Genomic DNA, 22,226 nt, shown 5'->3' with positions numbered 1-22,226 from the left:
TAATAGTGATTTATAATGCGGTGGTATGTTTTTCCAGATTTTCGGCGGGAGAAAGAACATATTAATGTCAGTTAAAAAAGATCGATATTAATGAAGGGAGATGATTGGATGAGGATGAGTATCTAACATGGATGTCGGAATATCTGTTCCCCTAGGACAATGTCTTTTCGTTGACTGGTCGGTCATATAATATTTAGTGGGGTGTATTATTAGCGTCACAACTTTCGAGGATATACGTAATAAGCATGGTTTTTTTTTTTTTTTTTTAAACCGCATAATATATAATGCTGATTGAAATTGTTACAGCAATCTCCAATTGCACAACTATAAAACTCGATAAATTAAGTTTTTCCTCTTTAATAATTAAAACTTCAAAACTTTAAAATTTTATATTTAGTGTAACTTTTACATAAAATAATATTACACTATTTAATGTAATACTCTTCATTTGGTGTAAAGATTACACAAAATATTTAAACATTATTATAATTAAATTAATTCATAATTCTTATTTAAAAATACATATTTTAATTAATCCAAATTTAATCATATATTTTTTAATGTTTGATGTTTTGTTTGTTAGAAATATTATAAAATATTTTGGGAATAAAGACAGATTATAATTAAGGGAAACGAAAAATTACAACATGATAAAGTAACGATGAACAACAAAATAATAAAGAACCTTCACAGAGATAATATAAAAAGAAAGGAAAATTGTCGATGACTGTTGGACAGTTTCCTTGAAGCTTTGTTGCTCTCCCACCGGTACAGGAACTCTTGAGCAAGGCTTCCCAGGATACAACGACAAAATCGACGAACAAAGGTACCACAAAGTACGTCGCACATCGAACTAGAACCGAAGCAGAACTATCACCAAACTCGGACAAAAATAAGAAGAAATTTCTGGGAACAACAAGAGAGAGAAGGAACAGTAGGGAATATGAAGGAATATTAACTTCGGGTTTCTCCAAATGAGAGAAAGGCTCTGCCTTTTATAGGCGCAAAGACCTGAGCTATAGCTCCTAAAAACGTCCACCATTAAGCTCCATAATAGCTCTTTACCTCACATAAATGAGAGGTTTCAACTCTGAAGAGTCAGAGGTTACAATGGAGCTCAAAGTGTCTACGTGAATGCATGGTAGCGTAGGCCCAAGCCCAATCCGGAAATGAAATTGCAATAAAAAGATAAGCCCGAGACATTCCCGAAACCCGAAAACCGGCCCGGCTCGGCGGCGGCGCCGCGCGCGTGTGTGTGTGTGTGCGCGTGAGGGGTTAAGTTAACCCACTCACACTCTCCTCTCTCGCACTTGCTTATCCACTAAAGGATAGATGATAGTATTTATACACTACCACAACACGCATCCCAAAACAATGTGGGACTCTTGCAATTCCACTTCCACAACATAACATGTATGTGTTTCTTTTAAGCCTACTTTGAGCATCAATTTCTCATTCATTCTAGGTCCGATTTTGGCAAACAAATATTCAATCTTATACCCCTCGTTACAAGGAATACGTAATTATTCAAATCCGATGAGTGGATCCCACTCAAATTGTTGCCAAAAATCAGCCATTAACTTGGTATAAATACCAGCATTTTCCAACATTGTTTATAATCCAAATTAATTTCTTCAATACCACTTAAGTTAAACCAATATTTAATTTTTTTATTTATAAATATCAAGCCAAATTAATTCAATTAGTAATATGTAATTTTCATATTTATGTTTTTTTAATGGTATATTATTTATTCCATAAAAAATATTGAATATTATCTATGTAATGAAATTTATTAATTTTCACTTTTATTAATTATATTTTTTATTTTTGAATAATTTATTATTGATTTATACTATAAGTTACATATAATTGATAAATAAAATGCAATTACATTTTTATATATCTAATCAGACATTAGAAATAACTAAAAAAATTAAGACACTTAATATAAAAGCATCTTAGATTAAAAAGCCTAATAAAAAACATAGAATATTCCCTATAATATAAGATATAATGTAATACCATTGGAAAAAAATACATGATGTAAAAGTTACACTAAATTTAGTGTGAAAATGACACCATTGAAGATGCTCTCTTAGTAACATATTACCGACCATCACGGCTGCTAGCAGCTTCGTTTACCATATATATATATATATATATATATATATATATATTAACAATTTAAAGGCCATAGCTAGTAATTTTTTATTTATTAAGACCATGCTAGAGAATTTAATTAAAATGTGCCAGGTTTAGTAATTAGTAAAATCAATAATACAATGATTATAAACTTGTTAAAATGTTTTACTGATCTTCTCATGACTTAAGATCCGAATTAGAATATATATGTGCCTGACTAGTAGTAGTAGCTATGTCTTATTTAGCCCGAATTATTTAGATTCCTCTGTACTACACTCAATCATGTAGGCGTGAAAATCTAGTTTTCATGAAATTGGAAGCTGGTACAAAGGAGGATGGGCCAAGTGTAATATCTAAAGAAAAGATACTTCGTACGTCAACGTAGGGCCTTATAATTAGAAGTCAGTACACATAGACTGGTTAATTTGTCATTAATATACGATCATACGGTAACTATTAGATAAACCACCTAGCTAACACTCATGCACGTGATTCAAACCTAACAAAAATTTCCGCACCTCTCTCATCTTTCCGTGCAATATTATATATTTCCCTTCACCCTTCAATTATTTTTCTCATCCCAAGCCAACTTACTTGGCACACTTTGAGTAATGGAATTAAAGACCATGTCTCTATCAACATCCCTATTTCTCGGAGACATCCTAGTCTCCCTTCTCCTCTTCCTCGTAACCCGATTTTCCATTCGATCTCTTCTCTGCAAGCCTCAGAAGCCGCTGCCGCCTGGCCCGAAAGGATGGCCGGTAATCGGGGCACTTCCTCTACTGGGCACAATGCCACACGTGACACTGGCGAAGATGGCGGAGAATTACGGCCCAGTGATGTTCCTCAAAATGGGTACGTGCGACATGGTCGTGGCCTCGACCCCGGCCGCAACCAAGGCGTTCCTCAAAACCCTAGATATCAACTTCTCGAACCGCCCTTCCAATGCTGGCGCGACCCACCTGGCATACGACTCGCAGGTAGGGAGGGAGCCTCTTAAGGTCCATGGAGGAGGGCTTGGTCCCTCCTTCAAAATTATTTATAATTTTCATTTTATATTACTTAATAATGTTTTTTTTACCAGTCTACAATTTTTTTTTTATTTTCATATTGTTGGGATGCAAACCAAAGTCCCACATCGGAAGTGAATGCAAAGAATGCATCGGATATAAGAGACCCACCTAACTACACTAGTATGAGGCCTTTTGGGAAGGAAACCCAAAAACAAATCCGTGCGGACTTGGGTCCAAAGCGGACAATATCATACTAAGGTGGGTGGCAGCCCAACACGGTGGAGGAACTCGGCCCTTACAAATGGTATCAGAGCCGATGGTTCAGGAGAATGGGAGTTTGGGTTGGGCTTGCGATGTGGAAGGAGAATCCCTCTGTGTGGTGACCTCGCGATGGTGTGCCTTGTGTCGAAAGTCTTCCTGACAATGATGCCGGTCAGGCGGCGGGTCCCGTTAGCGTCCAAACGGCGGTACAAGATGATTTCGCTTGAGGGAAAGACATGTGTATGTGGTCCTTGGTTTGATGGAAGGATTGTTGGGATGCAAACCAAAGTCCCACATCGGAAGTGAATGCAAAGAATGCATTGGATATAAGAGACCCACCTAACTACACTAGTATGAGGCCTTTTGGAAGGAAACCCAAAAACAAATCCGTGCGGGCTTGGGCCCAAAGCGGACAATATCATACTAAGGTGGGTGGCAGCCCAACACGGTGGAGGAACTCGGCCCTTACACATATTAGTTCCCAAAACAAACTTCTCTAGCTCCGTCCATGCTCGTAGGCATTGGCAGTCCCAGGTGTATCCTTTAGGATGCCTGGCCCCCCTCCAGCCCAAATTTTTAGGGCAATATATATAAGGTTTTTTTTTTGTTTTTTACACCAAATTTTTTTTTTGGCCCCCCACTTTTTAAATTCTGGGTCTGCCACCGCTCACAGGATATGGTATTTGCGGAGTATGGCCCGCGGTGGAAGCTCCTGCGCAAGCTGAGCAACCTCCACATGCTTGGCGGAAAGGGCCTCGCTGACTGGGCCGGGGTCAGGGACACCGAGCTGGGCCACATGCTTCGGGCCATGTCAGAGTTCAGCCGCCGCGGCCGGCCCGTTGTGGTGGCCGAGATGCTGACGTACGCGATGGCCAACATGATAGGGCAGGTCATACTGAGCCGGCGCGTGTTTGTCACGCAGGGCTCGGAGTCCAACGAGTTCAAGGACATGGTTGTGGAGCTGATGACGACCGCCGGGTTCTTCAACGTCGGGGATTTCATTCCGTCCGTGGCATGGATGGATTTGCAGGGGGTTGAGCGCGGGATGAAGAGGCTGCACAAGCGGTTCGATGTGCTTCTGACGAGGATGATCGAGGAGCACCGCCAGAGTGCTGAGAAGAGGAAAGGAAGCCCTGACTTTCTTGATCTTGTTATGGCTAACATGAAAGACGATATTCCAGATGGCGAGAGACTTAATTTGATCAATATCAAGGCTCTACTTTTGGTAAGTTATTCCATCGTTTTCTCAGTGTACTTGATTTCTAGAAATTATTATTCACTCCAGGGGAAAGAGGATAGTTTATATATATACATAAGCAAAGATCGCCGAGGCAATATGAAATTAAAATATATACTGTGGTCTTTTAACAAAAAAAAAAAGTTATCTATATAATAAAAAGAATAAGATATCTCTATGAAACAAAAATATTTTTTGTCACATATGTTTTTTTTTCTTCATTAAAGTGCAAGTCGCATGCATGAAGAGAGAGTTCTTTTATCAGGACGTTTATAAATGAAGGGAAAATAACACATTTATACCCTGTGTTTTAGTGAAATGTCGAGTTTAACCCTCGGTTTTCAAAAATGTCGAGTTCATACCCTCTGTTTAACTAAAATGACGAAATTATACCCTGAAATAGACAACAGTGTCACAAATATTCTTTTTATTGACTTTTCATTGACGTTGACTATAATATTTATAATATAAACACCAATTATCCTTATTCATTCGCGCCATATATGTAATTTATTTAAAAACTAAAAAATAAATAACAGTCTCTTAATCGTAAAGAACACAGAAAGAGGCAAAGGGGTAAACATCGATAGTTGATAGTCATCAAAATCGCATATTCAAACAGAGAATCCAAGATTTAGAGTTACAATTCGAACACGGAATGAAGTCATTTCTTAGGCGGTATGAGTTTTATTATTTAATTTCAATTTAAAGCTATTTTTATTTCAAAATTGAGAATTTGGAAATTAGGGTACTGATTTAGATTTGATTCGGTTTTTCTTATATAAGAGTTAATATCAATGAAAGGGAGATTTGTGATGATGTTATTCATTTCAGGGTATAATTTCGTTATTTTAGTTAAACAGAGGGTATGAACTCGACATTTTTGAAAACTGAGGGTTAAACTCGACATTTCACTAAAACACATGGTATAAATGTGTTATTTTCCCATAAATGAATAAAATATTTGTTTGTGTGCAAATACCGTAGTTAATCTTATGCTTGAAGTTTTAAATAGAATAACGCTGGAAAAAGAAAGATAGAGACGTTTAATTAAATGCTATATATATTCAACATTTTATTATACACATTTCTTATAGTTAAAAAAGAAGCGACATGATAAGCCAAAAAAAAAACAGTACGCAAACAACTAACAAGATAAAGTTACATGAAATAAAAAAATAAAAAAAGAGATATTATATATATATATATATATATATATATATATATATATATATATCTATTTAATACTTAGAAGTCACAATGACAATTTACTGTTCATAAGAGAAGCCAATTATAATCTTCCACGTCCTTATTTTGTCCAATCAAATTGATTCACCTGGGCCCAGCTTCCTGGCCCACACGCAGAAAATCCCTGAAGCCTTAGCTCTAACACGCGCGTAATTCCTCTTCTGCGCTCGTTTGAGACGAGCTGACGAACTAAGACGAGCTGACGAACTGAGACTGAGACGAGCTGACGAACTGAGACGAGCTGACGAACTGAGGGTCAGACGAGCTGACGAACTGGAGGTCGAGCTCGCCTGGGGGGTCGAGTCTGGCTGGAGGGCGAGCCTGGCCTGGAGGTCGAGCTCGCCATGTCGAGCTCGCCCCGGGGGTCGAGATCGCCCGGGGGTCGGGATCGCTCGTAACTTGAGATCGCCTGGAGGTCGAGCTCGGCCGGAGGTCGAGCTCGCCTGGAGGGTCGAGCTCGCCTGGGGGATCGAGCTAGTTTGGGGGTCGAGCTCGCCTGGGGGGTCGAGCCTGGCCCGGGGGTCGAGATCGCTTAGAGGTCGAGCTCGCCCGGGGGTCGAGCTCGCCTGGGGGGTCGAGCCTGGCTGGAGGGCGAGCCTGGTCTGGAGGTCGAGATCGCCTGGAGGTCGAGCTCGCCTGGAGGTTAACCCTGCCTGGGAGGTCGAGCTCGCCTGGAGGTCGAACTCGGCTGGAGGTCGAGCCTGCCGGGAGGTCGAGCCTGCCTGGAGGTCAAGCTCGCCTGGAGGTCGAGCTTGCCTGGAGGTTAACCCTGACTGGGAGGTCGAGCCTGGCTTGGAGGTTAACCCTGCCTGGGAGGTCGAGCTCGCCTGGGGGTCGATCTCGGGTCGAGCCTGGCCTGGAGGGCGAGCCTGGCTGGAGATCGAGCCTTCCTGGAGGTCGAGCTCGCCCGGGGGTCGAGCTCGCCTGGAGGGTCGAGGTCGCCTGGTGGGTCGAGCCTGGCTGGGGGTCGAGCTCGCCCGGGGGTCGAGCTCGCCTGGAGGGTCGAGCTCGCCTGGGGGGTCGAGCCTGGATTGGGGTCGAGATCGCCTGGAGGTCGAGCTCGCCTGGGGGGTCGAGCCTGGCTGGGGGTCGAGATCGCCTGGAGGTCGAGCTCGCCTGGGGATTGACCTCGGGTCGAGCCTGGCCTGGAGGGCGAGTTCGCCTGGGGGGTCGAGCCTGGCTGGAGGTGGAGCTCGCCTGGAGGTCGAGTTCGCCTGGAGACTGAGGGTGAGACAAGCTGACGAACTGAGGGGTGAGATGAGTTGACGAACCGATGACGAGACGAGCTGACGAACTGAGGGTGAGACGAGTTGACGAACTGATGACGAGACGAGCTGACGAACTGAGGGTGAGACGAGCTGACGAACTGAGGGTGAGACGAGCTGACGAACTGGAGGTCGAGTTCGCCTGAAGGTCGAGCTCGCCTGGAGGGTCGAGCCTGGCTGGAGGGCATGCCTGGCCTGGAGGTCAAGCTCGCCTGGAGGTCGAGCTCGCCTGGGGGGTCGAGCCTGGCCCGGGGGTCGAGATCACCTGGAGGTCGAGCTCGCCCGAGGGTCGAGCTCGACTGGGGGGTCGAGCCTGGCTGGAGGGCGAGCCTGGCCTGGAGGTCGAGATCGCCTGGAGGTCGAGCTCGCCTGGAGCTTAACCCTGTCTGGGAGGTCGAGCTTGCCTGGAGGTCTAGCTCGGCTGGAGGTCGAGCCTGCCTGGAGGTCTAGCTCGCCTGGAGGTCTAGCTCGCCTGGAGGTCGAGCCTGGCTTGGAGGTCGAGCTCGCCCGGGGGGTCGAGCTCGCCTGTCGAGCTCGTCTGGAGGTTAACCCTGCCTGGGAGGTCGAGCTCGCCTGGAGGGTCGAGCTCGCCTGAAGGGTCGAGCCTGGCCCGGGGGTCGAGATAGCCCAGGGGCGAGATCGCCGGGGGGTCGAGATCGCCTGGAGGTCGAGCTCGCCCGGGGGTCGAGCTCGCTTGGAGGGTCGAGCTCGCCTGGGGTTTCGAGCCTGGCTGGGGGTCGAGATCGCCTAGAGGTCGAGCTCGCCTGGGGGTCGAGCCTAGCTGGAGAGCGAGCCTGGTCAGGAGTTCGAGATCGCCTGGAGGTTAACCCTGCCTGGAGGTCGAGATCGCCTGGAGGTCGAGCTCGCCTGGAGGTCGAGATCGCCTGGAGATCGAGCTCGCCTGGAGACTGAGGGTGAGACGAGCTGACGAACTGAGGGGTGAGATGAGTTGACAAACCGATGACGAGACGAGCTAACGAATTGAGGGTGAGATGAGTTGACGAACTGATGACGAGACGAGTTGACGAACTGATGACGAGACGAGCTGACGAACTGAGGGTGAGACGAGCTGACGAACTGAGGGTGAGACGAGCTGACGAACTGAGGGTGAGACGAGCTGACGAACTGAGGGTGAGACGAGCTGACGAACTGGAGGTCGAGCTCGCCTGGAGGTTGAGCCTGGCCTGGAGGTCGAGCTCGCCTGGAGGTCGAGCTCGCCTGGGGGGTCGAGCCTGGCTAGAGGGTGAGCCTGGCCTGGAGGTCGAGCTCGCCTGGAGGTCGAGCTCGACTAGGGGGTAGAGCCTGGCCCGGGGGTCGAGATCGCCTGGAGGTCGAGCTCGCCCGGGGGTCGAGCTCGCCTGGGGGGTCGAGCCTGGCTGGGGGGCGAGCCTGGCCTAGAGGTCGAGCTCGCCTGGAGGTTAACCCTGCCTGGGAGGTCGAGCTCGCCGGGAGGTCGAGCTCGGCTGGAGGTCGAGCCTGCCTGTAGGTCGAGCTCGCCTGGAGGTTAACCCTGCCTGGGAAGTCGAGCCTGGCTTGGAGGTTAACCCTGCCTAGGAGGTCGAGATCGACTGGAGGTCGAGCTCCCCTGAGGGTCGACCTCTTGTCGAGCCTGGCCTGGATGGCGAGCCTGGCTGGAGATCGAACCTTACTGGAGGTCGAGATCGCCTGGAGGTCGAGCTCGCTTGGGGGGTCGAGCTCGCCTGGGGGTCGAGCTCGCCTGGAGGGTCGAGCTCGCCTGGGGGGTCGAGCCTGGCTGGGGGTCGAGATCGCCTGGAGGTCGAGCTCGCCTGGGGGGTCGAGCCTGGCCCGGGGGTCGAGATCGCCTGGAGGTCGAGCTCGCCCGGGGGTCGAGCTCGCCTGGGGGGTCGAGCCTGGCTGGAGGGCGAGCCTGGTCTGGAGGTCGAGATCGCCAGGAGGTCGAGCTCGCCTGGGGGTCGACCTCCGGTCGAGCCTGGCCTGGAGGGCGAGCCTGGCTGGAGATCGAGCCTTCCTGGAGGTCGAGATCGCCTGGAGTTAGAGCTCACCTGGGGGGTCGAGTTCGCCTGGGGGGTCGAGCTTGCCTGGGGGTCGACCTCCGATCGAGCCTGGCATGGAGGGCGAGCCTGGCTGGAGATCGAGCCTTCCTGGAGGTCGAGTTCGATTGGGGGGTCGAGCTCGCCTGGAGGTGACGAACTGAGGACGAGACGAGCTGACGAACTGAGGGTGAGATGAGTTGACGAACTGATGACGAGACGAGTTGACGAACTGATGACGAGACGAGCTGATGAACTGAGGGTGAGACGAGCTGACGAATTGAGGGTGAGACGAGCTGACAAACTGAGGGTGATACGTGCTGACGAACTGGAGGTCGAGCTCGCCTGGAGGGCGAGCCTGGCCTGGAGATCGAGCCTTCCTGGAGGTCGAGATCGCCTGGAGGTCGAGCTCGCCTGGGGGGTCGAGCCTGGCTGGAGGGCGAGCTCGCCTGGAGGTCGAGCTCGCCTGGGGCGTCGAGCCTGGCCCGAGGGTCGACATCGCCTGGAGGTCGAGCTCGTCCGGGGGTCGAGCTCGCCTGGGGGTTCGAGCCTGGCTGGAGGGCGAGACTGGCGTGGAGGTCGAGATCGCCTGGAGGTTAACCCTGCCTGGGAGGTCGAGCTCGCCTGGAGGTCGAGCTCGGCTGGAGGTCGAGCCTGCCTGTAGGTCGAGCTCGCCTGGAGGTCGAGCTCACCTGGAGGTTAACCCTGCCTGGGAAGTCGAGCCTGGCTTGGAGGTTAACCCTGCCTAGGAGGTCGAGATCGACTGGAGGTCGAGCTCCCCTGAGGGTCGACCTCTTGTCGAGCCTGGCCTGGAGGGCGAGCCTGGCTGGAGATCGAACCTTACTGGAGGTCGAGATCGCCTGGAGGTCGAGCTCGCTTGGGGGTCGAGCTCGCCTGGAGGGTCGAGCTCGCCTGGGGGGTCGAGCCTGGCTGGGGGTCGAGATCGCCTGGAGGTCGAGCTCGCCTGGGGGGTCGAGCCTGGCCCGAGGGTCGAGATCGCCTGGAGGTCGAGCTCGCCCGGGGGTCGAGCTCGCCTGGGGGGTCGAGCCTGGCTGGAGGGCGAGCCTGGTCTGGAGGTCGAGATCGCCAGGAGGTCGAGCTCGCCTGGGGGTCGACCTCCGGTCGAGCCTGGCCTGGAGGGCGAGCCTGGCTGGAGATCGAGCCTTCCTGGAGGTCGAGATCGCCTGGAGTTAGAGCTCACCTGGGGGGTAGAGTTAGCTTGGGGGGTAGAGCTCGCCTGGGGGGTCGAGTTCGCCTGGGGGGTCGAGCTTGCCTGGGGGTCGACCTCCGATCGAGCCTGGCCTGGAGGGCGAGCCTGGCTGGAGATCGAGCCTTCCTGGAGGTCGAGTTCGATTGGGGGGTCGAGCTCGCCTGGAGGTGACGAACTGAGGACGAGACGAGCTGACGAACTGAGGGTGAGATGAGTTGACGAACTGATGACGAGACGAGTTGACGAACTGATGACGAGACGAGCTGATGAACTGAGGGTGAGACGAGCTGACGAATTGAGGGTGAGACGAGCTGACAAACTGAGGGTGATACGTGCTGACGAACTGGAGGTCGAGCTCGCCTGGAGGGCGAGCCTGGCCTGGAGATCGAGCCTTCCTGGAGGTCGAGATCGCCTGGAGGTCGAGCTCGCCTGGGGGGTCGAGCCTGGCTGGAGGGCGAGCTCGCCTGGAGGTCGAGCTCGCCTGGGGCGTCGAGCCTGGCCCGAGGGTCGACATCGCCTGGAGGTCGAGCTCGTCCGGGGGTCGAGCTCGCCTGGGGGTTCGAGCCTGGCTGGAGGGCGAGACTGGCGTGGAGGTCGAGATCGCCTGGAGGTTAACCCTGCCTGGGAGGTCGAGCTCGCCTGGAGGTCGAGCTCGGCTGGAGGTCGAGCCTGCCTGTAGGTCGAGCTCGCCTGGAGGTCGAGCTCACCTGGAGGTTAACCCTGCCTGGGAAGTCGAGCCTGGCTTGGAGGTTAACCCTGCCTAGGAGGTCGAGATCGACTGGAGGTCGAGCTCCCCTGAGGGTCGACCTCTTGTCGAGCCTGGCCTGGAGGGCGAGCCTGGCTGGAGATCGAACCTTACTGGAGGTCGAGATCGCCTGGAGGTCGAGCTCGCTTGGGGGGTCGAGCTCGCCTGGGGGTCGAGCTCGCCTGGAGGGTCGAGCTCGCCTGGAGGGTCGAGCTCGCCTGGGGGGTCGAGCCTGGCTGGGGGTCGAGATCGCCTGGAGGTCGAGCTCGCCTGGGGGGTCGAGCCTGGCCCGAGGGTCGAGATCGCCTGGAGGTCGAGCTCGCCCGGGGGTCGAGCTCGCCTGGGGGGTCGAGCCTGGCTGGAGGGCGAGCGTGGTCTGGAGGTCGAGATCGCCAGGAGGTCGAGCTCGCCTGGGGGTCGACCTCCGGTCGAGCCTGGCCTGGAGGGCGAGCCTGGCTGGAGATCGAGCCTTCCTGGAGGTCGAGATCGCCTGGAGTTAGAGCTCACCTGGGGGATAGAGTTAGCTTGGGGGGTAGAGCTCGCCTGGGGGGTCGAGTTCGCCTGGGGGGTCGAGCTTGCCTGGGGGTCGACCTCCGATCGAGCCTGGCCTGGAGGGCGAGCCTGGCTGGAGATCGAGCCTTCCTGGAGGTCGAGTTCGATTGGGGGGTCGAGCTCGCCTGGAGGTGACGAACTGAGGACGAGACGAGCTGACGAACTGAGGGTGAGATGAGTTGACGAACTGATGACGAGACGAGTTGACGAACTGATGACGAGACGAGCTGATGAACTGAGGGTGAGACGAGCTGACGAATTGAGGGTGAGACGAGCTGACAAACTGAGGGTGATACGTGCTGACGAACTGGAGGTCGAGCTCGCCTGGAGGGCGAGCCTGGCCTGGAGATCGAGCCTTCCTGGAGGTCGAGATCGCCTGGAGGTCGAGCTCGCCTGGGGGGTCGAGCCTGGCTGGAGGGCGAGCTCGCCTGGAGGTCGAGCTCGCCTGGGGCGTCGAGCCTGGCCCGAGGGTCGACATCGCCTGGAGGTCGAGCTCGTCCGGGGGTCGAGCTCGCCTGGGGGTTCGAGCCTGGCTGGAGGGCGAGACTGGCGTGGAGGTCGAGATCGCCTGGAGGTTAACCCTGCCTGGGAGGTCGAGCTCGCCTGGAGGTCGAGCTCGGCTGGAGGTCGAGCCTGCCTGTAGGTCGAGCTCGCCTGGAGGTCGAGCTCACCTGGAGGTTAACCCTGCCTGGGAAGTCGAGCCTGGCTTGGAGGTTAACCCTGCCTAGGAGGTCGAGATCGACTGGAGGTCGAGCTCCCCTGAGGGTCGACCTCTTGTCGAGCCTGGCCTGGAGGGCGAGCCTGGCTGGAGATCGAACCTTACTGGAGGTCGAGATCGCCTGGAGGTCGAGCTCGCTTGGGGGGTCGAGCTCGCCTGGGGGTCGAGCTCGCCTGGAGGGTCGAGCTCGCCTGGGGGGTCGAGCCTGGCTGGGGGTCGAGATCGCCTGGAGGTCGAGCTCGCCTGGGGGGTCGAGCCTGGCCCGGGGGTCGAGATCGCCTGGAGGTCGAGCTCGCCCGGGGGTCGAGCTCGCCTGGGGGGTCGAGCCTGGCTGGAGGGCGAGCCTGGTCTGGAGGTCGAGATCGCCAGGAGGTCGAGCTCGCCTGGGGGTCGACCTCCGGTCGAGCCTGGCCTGGAGGGCGAGCCTGGCTGGAGATCGAGCCTTCCTGGAGGTCGAGATCGCCTGGAGTTAGAGCTCACTTGGGGGGTAGAGTTAGCCTGGGGGGTCGAGCTCGCCTGGGGGGTCGAGTTCGCCTGGGGGGTCGAGCTTGCCTGGGGGTCGACCTCCGATCGAGCCTGGCCTGGAGGGCGAGCCTGGCTGGAGATCGAGCCTTCCTGGAGGTCGAGTTCGATTGGGGGGTCGAGCTCGCCTGGAGGTGACGAACTGAGGACGAGACGAGCTGACGAACTGAGGGTGAGATGAGTTGACGAACTGATGACGAGACGAGTTGACGAACTGATGACGAGACGAGCTGATGAACTGAGGGTGAGACGAGCTGACGAATTGAGGATGAGACGAGCTGACAAACTGAGGGTGATACGTGCTGACGAACTGGAGGTCGAGCTCGCCTGGAGGGCGAGCCTGGCCTGGAGATCGAGCCTTCCTGGAGGTCGAGATCGCCTGGAGGTCGAGCTCTCCTGGGGGGTCGAGCCTGGCTGGAGGGCGAGCTCGCCTGGAGGTCGAGCTCGCCTGGGGCGTCGAGCCTGGCCCGAGGGTCGACATCGCCTGGAGGTCGAGCTCGTCCGGGGGTCGAGGTCGCCTGGGGGTTCGAGCCTGGCTGGAGGGCGAGACTAGCGTGGAGGTCGAGATCGCCTGGAGGTTAACCCTGCCTGGGAGGTCGAGCTCGCCTGGAGGTCGAGCTCGGCTGGAGGTCGAGCCTGCCTGTAGGTCGAGCTCGCCTGGAGGTCGAGCTCACCTGGAGGTTAACCCTGCCTGGGAAGTCGAGCCTGGCTTGGAGGTTAACCCTGCCTAGGAGGTCGAGATCGACTGGAGGTCGAGCTCCCCTGAGGGTCGACCTCTTGTCGAGCCTGGCCTGGAGGGCGAGCCTGGCTGGAGATCGAACCTTACTGGAGGTCGAGATCGCCTGGAGGTCGAGCTCGCTTGGGGGGTCGAGCTCGCCTGGGGGTCGAGCTCGCCTGGAGGGTCGAGCTCGCCTGGGGGGTCGAGCCTGGCTGGGGGTCGAGATCGCCTGGAGGTCGAGCTCGCCTGGGGGGTCGAGCCTGGCCCGGGGGTCGAGATCGCCTGGAGGTCGAGCTCGCCCGGGGGTCGAGCTCGCCTGGGGGGTCGAGCCTGGCTGGAGGGCGAGCCTGGTCTGGAGGTCGAGATCGCCAGGAGGTCGAGCTCGCCTGGGGGTCGACCTCCGGTCGAGCCTGGCCTGGAGGGCGAGCCTGGCTGGAGATCGAGCCTTCCTGGAGGTCGAGATCGCCTGGAGTTAGAGCTCACCTGGGGGGTAGAGTTAGCCTGGGGGGTCGAGCTCGCCTGGGGTGTCGAGTTCGCCTGGGGGGTCGAGCTTGCCTGGGGGTCGACCTCCGATCGAGCCTGGCCTGGAGGGCGAGCCTGGCTGGAGATCGAGCCTTCCTGGAGGTCGAGTTCGATTGGGGGGTCGAGCTCGCCTGGAGGTGACGAACTGAGGACGAGACGAGCTGACGAACTGAGGGTGAGATGAGTTGACGAACTGATGACGAGACGAGTTGACGAACTGATGACGAGACGAGCTGATGAACTGAGGGTGAGACGAGCTGACGAATTGAGGGTGAGACGAGCTGACAAACTGAGGGTGATACGTGCTGACGAACTGGAGGTCGAGCTCGCCTGGAGGGCGAGCCTGGCCTGGAGATCGAGCCTTCCTGGAGGTCGAGATCGCCTGGAGGTCGAGCTCGCCTGGGGGGTCGAGCCTGGCTGGAGGGCGAGCTCGCCTGGAGGTCGAGCTCGCCTGGGGCGTCGAGCCTGGCCCGAGGGTCGACATCGCCTGGAGGTCGAGCTCGTCCGGGGGTCGAGCTCGCCTGGGGGTTCGAGCCTGGCTGGAGGGCGAGACTGGCGTGGAGGTCGAGATCGCCTGGAGGTCGAGCTCGTCTGGAGGTTAACCCTGCCTGGGAGGTCGAGCTCGCCTGGAGGTCGAGCTCGGCTGGAGGTCGAGCCTGCCTGGAGGTCGAGCTCGCCTGGAGGTCGAGCTCGCCTAAAGGTTAACCCTGCCTGGGAGGTCGAGCCTGGCTTGGAGGTTAACCCTGCCTGGGAGGTCGAGCCTGGCTTGGAGGTTAACCCTGCCTGGGAGGTCGAGCCTGCCTGGAGGTCGAGCTCGGCTGGAGGTCGAGCTCGCCCTGGTGTCAAGATCGCCTGAAGGTCGAGCTCGCCTGGAGGTTAACCCTGTCTGGGAGGTCGAGCCTGGCTTGGAGGTTAACCCTGCCTGGGAGGTCGAGATCGCCTGGAGGTCGAGCTGGCCTGGAGGGTCGAGCTCGCCTGGAGGTCGAGCCTGCCTGGAGGTCGAGCCTGCCTGGAGGTCGAGCTCCCCTGGAGGTTAACCCTGCCTGGGAGGTCGAGCCTGGCTTGGAGGTCGAGCTCGCCTGGAGGTCGAGCTCGCCCGGGGGGTCGAGCTCGCCTGTCGAGCTCGTCTGGAGGTTAACCCTGCCTGGGAGGTCGAGCTCGCCTAGAGGTCGAGCTCGCCTGGAGGGTCGAGCTCGCTTAGAGGGTCAAGATCGCCCGGGGGGGTCGAGCTCGCCTGTCGAGCTCGTCTGGAGGTTAACCCTGCCTGGGAGGTCGAGCTCGCCTGGAGGGTCGAGCTCGCCTGGAGGTAGAGCTGGCTTGGAGGTCGAGATCGCCTGGAGGTCGAGCTCGCCCGGGGGTTCGAGCTCGCCTGGAGGGTCGAGCTCGCATGGGGGGTCGAGCCTGGCTGGGGGTCGAGATCGCCTGGAGGTCGAGCTCGCCTGGGGGGTCGAGCCTGGCCCGGGGCTTGAGATCGCCTGGAGGTCGAGCTCGCCCGGGGGTCGAGCTCGCCTGGGGGGTCGAGCCTGTCTGGAGGGCGAGCCTGGTCTGGAGGTCGAGATCGCCTGGAGGTCGAGCTCGCCTGGAGGTTAACCCTGCCTGGGAGGTCGGCTGGAGGTCGAGCCTGCCTGGAGGTCGAGCCTGCCTGGAGGTCAAGCTCACCTCTAGGTCGAGCTCGCCTGGAGGTTAACCCTGCCTGGGAGGTCGAGCCTGGCTTGGAGGTTAACCCTGCCTAGGAGGTCGAGATCGACTGGAGGTCGAGCTCCCCTGGGGGTCGACCTCGGGTCGAGCCTGGCCTGGAGGGCGAGCCTGGCTGGAGATCGAGCTTTCCTGGAGGTCGAGATCGCTTGGAGGTCGAGCTCGCCTGGGGGGTCGAGTTTGCCTGGGGGTCGAGCTCGCCTGGGGGGGTCGAGTTCGCCTGGGGGGTCGAGCTTGCCTGGGGGGTCGAGCTCCCTGGAGGTTGAGCTCGCCTGGAGGTCGGGCCTTCATGGAGGTCGAGCTCGCCTGGAGGCCGAGCTTGCCTGTGAGGTCGAACTCCCTGGAGGTCGAGCCTTCATGGAGGTCGAGCTCGCCTGGAGGTCGAGCTCTCCTGGAGGTTGAGCTCGCCTGGGGGTAGAGCTCCCTAGAGGTCGAGCTCACCTGGAGGCCGAGCCTGCCTGGAAGTTGAGCTCGCCTAGGGTGTCGAGCTCCCTGGAGGTCGAGCTTGCCTGGAGGTCGAGCTTGCCTGGAGGTCGAGCTCGCCTGGAGGTTGTGCTCGCCTGGGGGTAGAGCTCCCTGGAGGTCGAGCTCGCCTGGGGGGTCTAGCTTGCGACGTGTCTCGCCTGGTTTTTATGATTTGGCGGAGTATATTGGTCTCGAGCCTGCCTGGAAGTCGAACTCGCCTGGAGGTCGAGCTCGCCCGGGGGGTCGAGCTCGCCTAGAGGGTCAAGATCGCTCGGGGGGTCGAGCTCGCCTGTCGAGCTCGTCTGGAGGGTAACCCTGCCTGGGAGGTCGAGCTCGCCTAGAGGCCGAGCTCGCCTGGAGGGTCGAGCTCGCCTGGAGGGTCGAGATCGCCTGGAGGTCGAGCTGGCCTGGAGGTCGAGATCGCCTGGAGGTCGAGCTTGCCTAGAGGTCGATCTCGGGTCGAGCCTGGCCTGGAGGTTAACCATCAATACTTAGTTAAACACGTGCGTTAGCACGTGGTACAATTTAGTGTATATATATATATATATATATATATATATATATATATATATACATAATCAGGTTTTTTTTTTCGCTATCCGAGTTCATACAATTTGGTATTTTCTGCTTTGAAGAATCTATTCACTGCGGGAACGGACACGTCATCGAGCGCGATAGAGTGGGCCCTAACGGAGATGATGAAAAACCCGAGCATCCTCAAGCGAGCCCAGAGGGAGATGGATGACGTCATCGGAAGAAACCGCCGAGTCCAAGAGTCGGACCTCACGAAACTGCCGTACCTCCAAGCCATGTGCAAAGAGACCTTTCGTATGCACCCATCGACGCCGCTGAACCTGCCACGTGTATCTTCAGAGGCGTGCCAAGTGGACGGTTACTACATCCCCGAGAACACCCGGCTGAGCGTCAACATATGGGCCATCGGGCGAGATCCCGCGGTGTGGGAGAATCCGCTCGATTTCAACCCGGACAGGTTTCTGAGCCGCGAGAATGCCAGGATCGATCCACGTGGCAACGACTTTGAGCTCATTCCGTTCGGAGCTGGCAGGAGAATCTGCGCGGGGACCAGAATGGGGATCGTGCTCGTGGAGTACGTCTTGGGAACTATGGTCCACTCTTTCGAGTGGAAGTTGCCGTGCGGAGTCGCCGAGCTCAACATGGACGAGTCCTTTGGGCTTGCTCTTCAAAAGGCCGTCCCTTTGGCTGCCATTGTTACCCCGAGGCTTGACCCGTCTGCTTACTAATTCGGATCATCATCACTATGATCTTTTATGGATGTTATTGTTGTAATGGACTCTTTGAGTTGGGGTTGGTAGCGTATTGTTTTGTATGATTTCTATCTGGTTCGACGTCACGCTAGTTTTAATTAATGAATATGAGAAATTAAGACCTAATAATTAGTAAATACTTTTGTCCTATTTTTGAACAAAAATACACACTTAAATATTTTGGAATCATGTTAAACCATCGAAAACCATCTTACATCATCGAAACCCATCTTATATCATTGGAACTCATCAATCATCTTAAATCCTCCTCAAGCATCTTAAACGATTAAAAATCATCGAAAATCATTTTAAACCATATAAACTATATTGGAAATAATCAGAAACCATCTTATATCGTCGGAAAATATCTTAAATCGCATGAATTGAGTGAATAAGAGAGAAAAAAAGAAGTTTAAACAGTGACATTGGTATTTTTATGCATAAATAAGTCGACAGTATAATTTTAAATATTTTCAAAATAATAAATTCACTCTTAATATAATTAGACTCACTATTATAGAATTTATCATCAATAAATTGTTTACTGTCTTTGAGGATTGCTTTTGACGCTTTAGATTGAATTAAGGTTTCGCAGTCCGCTTTTTCATTTTCAAGCAAATATAATATAGCTAGTGGGAATATATATATATATATATATATATATTTTAAATGCATAAGAACTTATAAAGAAGATTACTGTTCATTTTCAATATATACCAAAATCACGTGATTTACATTTGTCTGCATACCGCTGAAGTCACGGAGACAAAGATTTTTTTTTAAATTACTGCTATATATATATATATATTATAGGTATACTACTTGGATATATTAAATAATTAAAGATCCTTAAAGTTAAACTTAACAAGGCTTGGTATCTCAGACAGCGGTTGTTTTCCAGAACTCGTTGGTGGTGGACTGCCTGGAAAGAGTGCAACAAAAGTCGCTTATAAAGATATAAAAAAAAAAGTCGTTATTATGCTTTTAAAAGCGTCTTTAGAAGCGACAAAAGGTTCGCTTCTAACGGTCCGTTGCTTCTAAATATTAGAAGTGACATATTTTGAAGCGAGTAGTCGCGTCGCTTCTAAGTCGAACTTTTTTGGCGCCGAAAATGGCTCCCACGAAATGGTGGGAACAGTTTAGAAGTGACATTAGAAGCGGAAAATCGCTTATAACACTACTACAAATTGTGGATGTTACAACACTTAAAAAGTAGTGTGAAATGATTCTACAACACCTATGTACTGTTGTGTAATCCAGGGTTGTAGAAAGATTCTACAACACTTAATTAACTGTTGTAGAAAGATTCTACAACACTTAATTAACTGTTGTAGAATCTTGGGGATTCTACAACGCTTAGCTAACCGTTGTGTAATCCAGTATTTTACAAACGGTTAGATAAGCGTTGTAAAAGCTTTTACAACGGTCCTAGACTGTTGTAAAATTCCTAAATTTTTTTACTTCATCGCCGCAACCGATGTATACTTACCGCCGCGGTGAGATCTTCTACAACGGAACCACTCGCCACGGCGGGAACTATATTCGCCGCGACGAGGAAGTGAAAAAACAAGAGAAATACCTCGCCGCGGCGAGATCTTCTACAACGCATACTGGTTCCGTTGTAGAAGATCTCTCCGCGACGGAGATCATTTTTCAGGAAATATTTAGAAGCGGATTGTCGCTTCTAATGTCGTTTATTATTTTTTTAGTATAATACAATTTTCGGATTCTAATTAAAATTTACAGATTTTATTTAATTTAATTTTCAAAAACATAAAATCAAAAGTTTCATTCATAACAAAACAGATAGTCATAATCTAATCAAAAGTTTAAACAAAATAAACCGAAATAAAAATAGTCATATTAAAAAGTCTAAATAAAAAGAGTAATAATAACACCCATCAACGTTGGGGATTCCTTCGCGTCCTCCGCGTGATCTGCTCTTCCAGCTGGTCCATATCCGGGCTCATTATGGTCGGGGCCATGACGTTCTCTACTAGCTTGAACCGATGAAGAAGGAGGATCTTCAGGTGATCGTCGCCCTGCTTCAAGGGTGCGCTCGGATGTACGCATGGAGCTCGATGGCGGCGACCCAAAGCGGCTCGCAATTTGGCCCACCCTCAATGTAAGCTCCGGGTCGAACGTTCCCCTAGACAAGGTGTCATACACACAAGCTAGATCTCTCACCACTCCCCATAGCGATGACATCTCTGTGTCCCGTGCGGGCTCCTCCTTGACTTGAGTTGATGAATCCAAACTCGGTGTCGCGAGCTTGGGCTTCTAGCTAGAAGATCCGAATGAGGGACCAATGGACCTATCTCTATAGCCGAGTCATGTCCCATGCTGAAAACAATAGACATCGCAGCCTCCTACATTGCATCTTCACTCGGGGATTCCCATTGCACCCGAGCTTGCTGTTGTATATCAGCTAACTGATCTATGATCTGGGTCTGTATACACTAGTTACAAAATTGATCACAGTAATTGAAACATCAAGCGTTAGTATAAATAAAATTAAAGGTATATAGAGCTCTGCAACAGCAGACGTAGTCCATTCCGCAGTAGTAGTTGATGGAGTTTTTACCACGCAGTGAGCGGTCTGAGCATCAAACCATTAGAGAGCCTCTGCCAAGGTAGAAAACGAATTAGTATACTTGTTAAATAGGTTGAATGAATTATATTTTAATTAAAACATGCATTCATCCATCGATAGTGAGCAAATGACACCGTCCCTTGCCGATTTTTGTGGTCTTTTTTACTTGTTTGGCTTTGTTCTGTCTGGACTTTTTATGCAAAATAATATTAGTTCTGTCTAGACTTTTTATGCAAAATAATATTATTACAAGTCCGAAAATTGACCCAGTGGATATTTGCATTTGCATTTCTCGGATCCTCTATGCTCAACTTGACACGTCTTTGATATTAGAGAAGAATTGGAGGTGAGGGTCTGGTTTTTTGGTTCTTGTTCGGTGAAGAATGGGACATTATTGAGACTGACCTAAATTAGAAGTGAAATATTGTTTCTAAAGTTTAGGACATACAAAACGACGTCATTTTGATAATAAAAAAATTTGGCAAAAAAAAAAAACAATCATTTTGATAATTAAATAAAAATTTTGCCGAAAAAAACAAGAAGCCAAATATTTCGATAGCATGGAAGCGACATGTCACTTCTAATTGATAATTAGTAGAAAACTTTTAGAAGTAACATTTGTCGCTTCTAATATCAAAATTTGACTATTATTAGGACATGATGTTTAGATTTTTTGTTGATCATGCTAGAAGTGACAAATCGATTCGAATCGACAAATGTCGCTTCTAATTAGAAGCGACTTGTCACTTCTAGTATCTAGTGTCGCTTCTAAATATCATTTTTATAGTACTATTGGTGGTTTGATACTTGTTTGGAAAGAAGATTGCCAAGTTGACATGCGCAGTTATTCCTGGGGACACATCGATGCGATGATGGTCGAACCGGGAGGGAGAAGGTGGAGGTTCACATGATTTTATGGGAACCCATGTACGGCTTAAATAAGACATATCTTGGATCTATTAAGGGCCTAAAAGATGTCTCAAACCTATCATGGTTTTGTATATGGGATTTTAATGAAATCCTCACCTACGAGGAGAAGTTTGGGGGTTCAAAGAGGAACCACCCTAGCATGGTTGAGTTCAGGAAATGTCTTGACGACTACGAGCTGCGGGACCTCCCCTACTACGGAGATCGGTTCACGTTGAACAATGGTCAAGGCGGAACGACGAATATCCGCGAACTACTTGACGGGCTGGTAGCGGATCTTCATTGGGTGGACCCTCTTTCCCGCCTTCGAAGTTCGTCACATGGAGTTTTGAGGGTTGGACCATTAGGTTTTGCAACTCCTCTTTGAAAGTGAACAGAGGCCCGACTTCCTCGTACTCGTTGGAACTATGGTGGTTGAAAGATGAAGGATGTGAATAGTCCATCGAGGAGCTCTGGAAGTCTTGGCCCGTGGCGTACATTGCGGTGTCATTGCTCTCCAAGCTCAGGAGCTGTGGCGATGCGCTTCATGGATGGAGCTCCGCGAAATTCAGTCATATTCCCCGACAGATCGAGGAGGCACACTAGCGGGTCATTTCTCTTTAAAAAGAGGATCAATCAGTGGAGAACGTGGCCAACATTCGAAAGACAGAGAAGTCACTTTCAAGACTTCTTCTCATAGAAGAGCATTATTGGAGGTAGAGGGCATGAATGGATTAACTAAATGCGAATGATGCCAATACAAAGTACTTCTATGCGAAGGCGGCGAGCCGAAAAAAATAAAAATAAGATTGACGGGATTGAGAATGAGGCTGGTCAGTGGTCGACGAATGAGGATCCGATTACAGAGGTGATTGAGAGATTTTTCTGATATCTTCACCTCTTCACGTCCCTCGGGCGATGAGTTTTTCCCCTTCTATGGGGATAGAGGATTCGCGACTCTCCGACGAGCAGGCCAGTGCGATCGAGAGACCATTTTCAGTGGATGAGGTCAAGCGCCATCTTTCTCTTTCCTTTAGTTTCACATATCGTATTTGGTAGTTTTTTTTAGCTTTTGAAGAGAGAAAAAGTGTTCTTCGTTGGAATCGACGTCTC

At 52.2% G+C, this 22,226-nt stretch overlaps 1 protein-coding gene across 1 annotated transcript; it reads left to right on the top strand.

The window, feature by feature from the left end:
• Positions 1 to 2,771: 2,771 nt before the first annotated feature.
• LOC149380891 (flavonoid 3',5'-hydroxylase 1-like) lies at positions 2,772 to 17,590 on the top strand. Its single transcript, XM_089600818.1, has 3 exons — positions 2,772 to 3,125; positions 4,093 to 4,644; positions 16,964 to 17,590. Exons 1-3 carry the CDS (start codon positions 2,772 to 2,774, stop codon positions 17,588 to 17,590), a joined length of 1,533 nt encoding a protein of 510 aa, XP_089456944.1.
• The last annotated feature ends 4,636 nt before the right edge of the window (positions 17,591 to 22,226 follow it).

This window comes from Urtica dioica, chromosome 11, assembly GCF_054948205.1.
Source record: "Urtica dioica subsp. dioica isolate 48M chromosome 11, U.dioica_male_clone48M_v1_H2, whole genome shotgun sequence".
Taxonomy (NCBI): domain Eukaryota; kingdom Viridiplantae; phylum Streptophyta; class Magnoliopsida; order Rosales; family Urticaceae; genus Urtica; species Urtica dioica.
Note: the sequence above shows the minus strand (reverse complement) of the source record. Positions and strands in the feature narration are given on the sequence as shown.

What these genes read in the sequence shown, in the direction of transcription:
- LOC149380891 (XM_089600818.1), top strand. Translation starts at nt 2,772, where the DNA reads ATGTCTCTATCAACATCCCTATTTCTCGGAGACATCCTAGTCTCCCTT. An exon ending in ACCTGGCATACGACTCGCAG is followed by an intron (nt 3,126 to 4,092) that starts GTAGGGAGGGAG and finishes CACCGCTCACAG; the next exon opens with GATATGGTATTTGCGGAGTA. An exon ending in ATATCAAGGCTCTACTTTTG is followed by an intron (nt 4,645 to 16,963) that starts GTAAGTTATTCC and finishes TCTGCTTTGAAG; the next exon opens with AATCTATTCACTGCGGGAAC.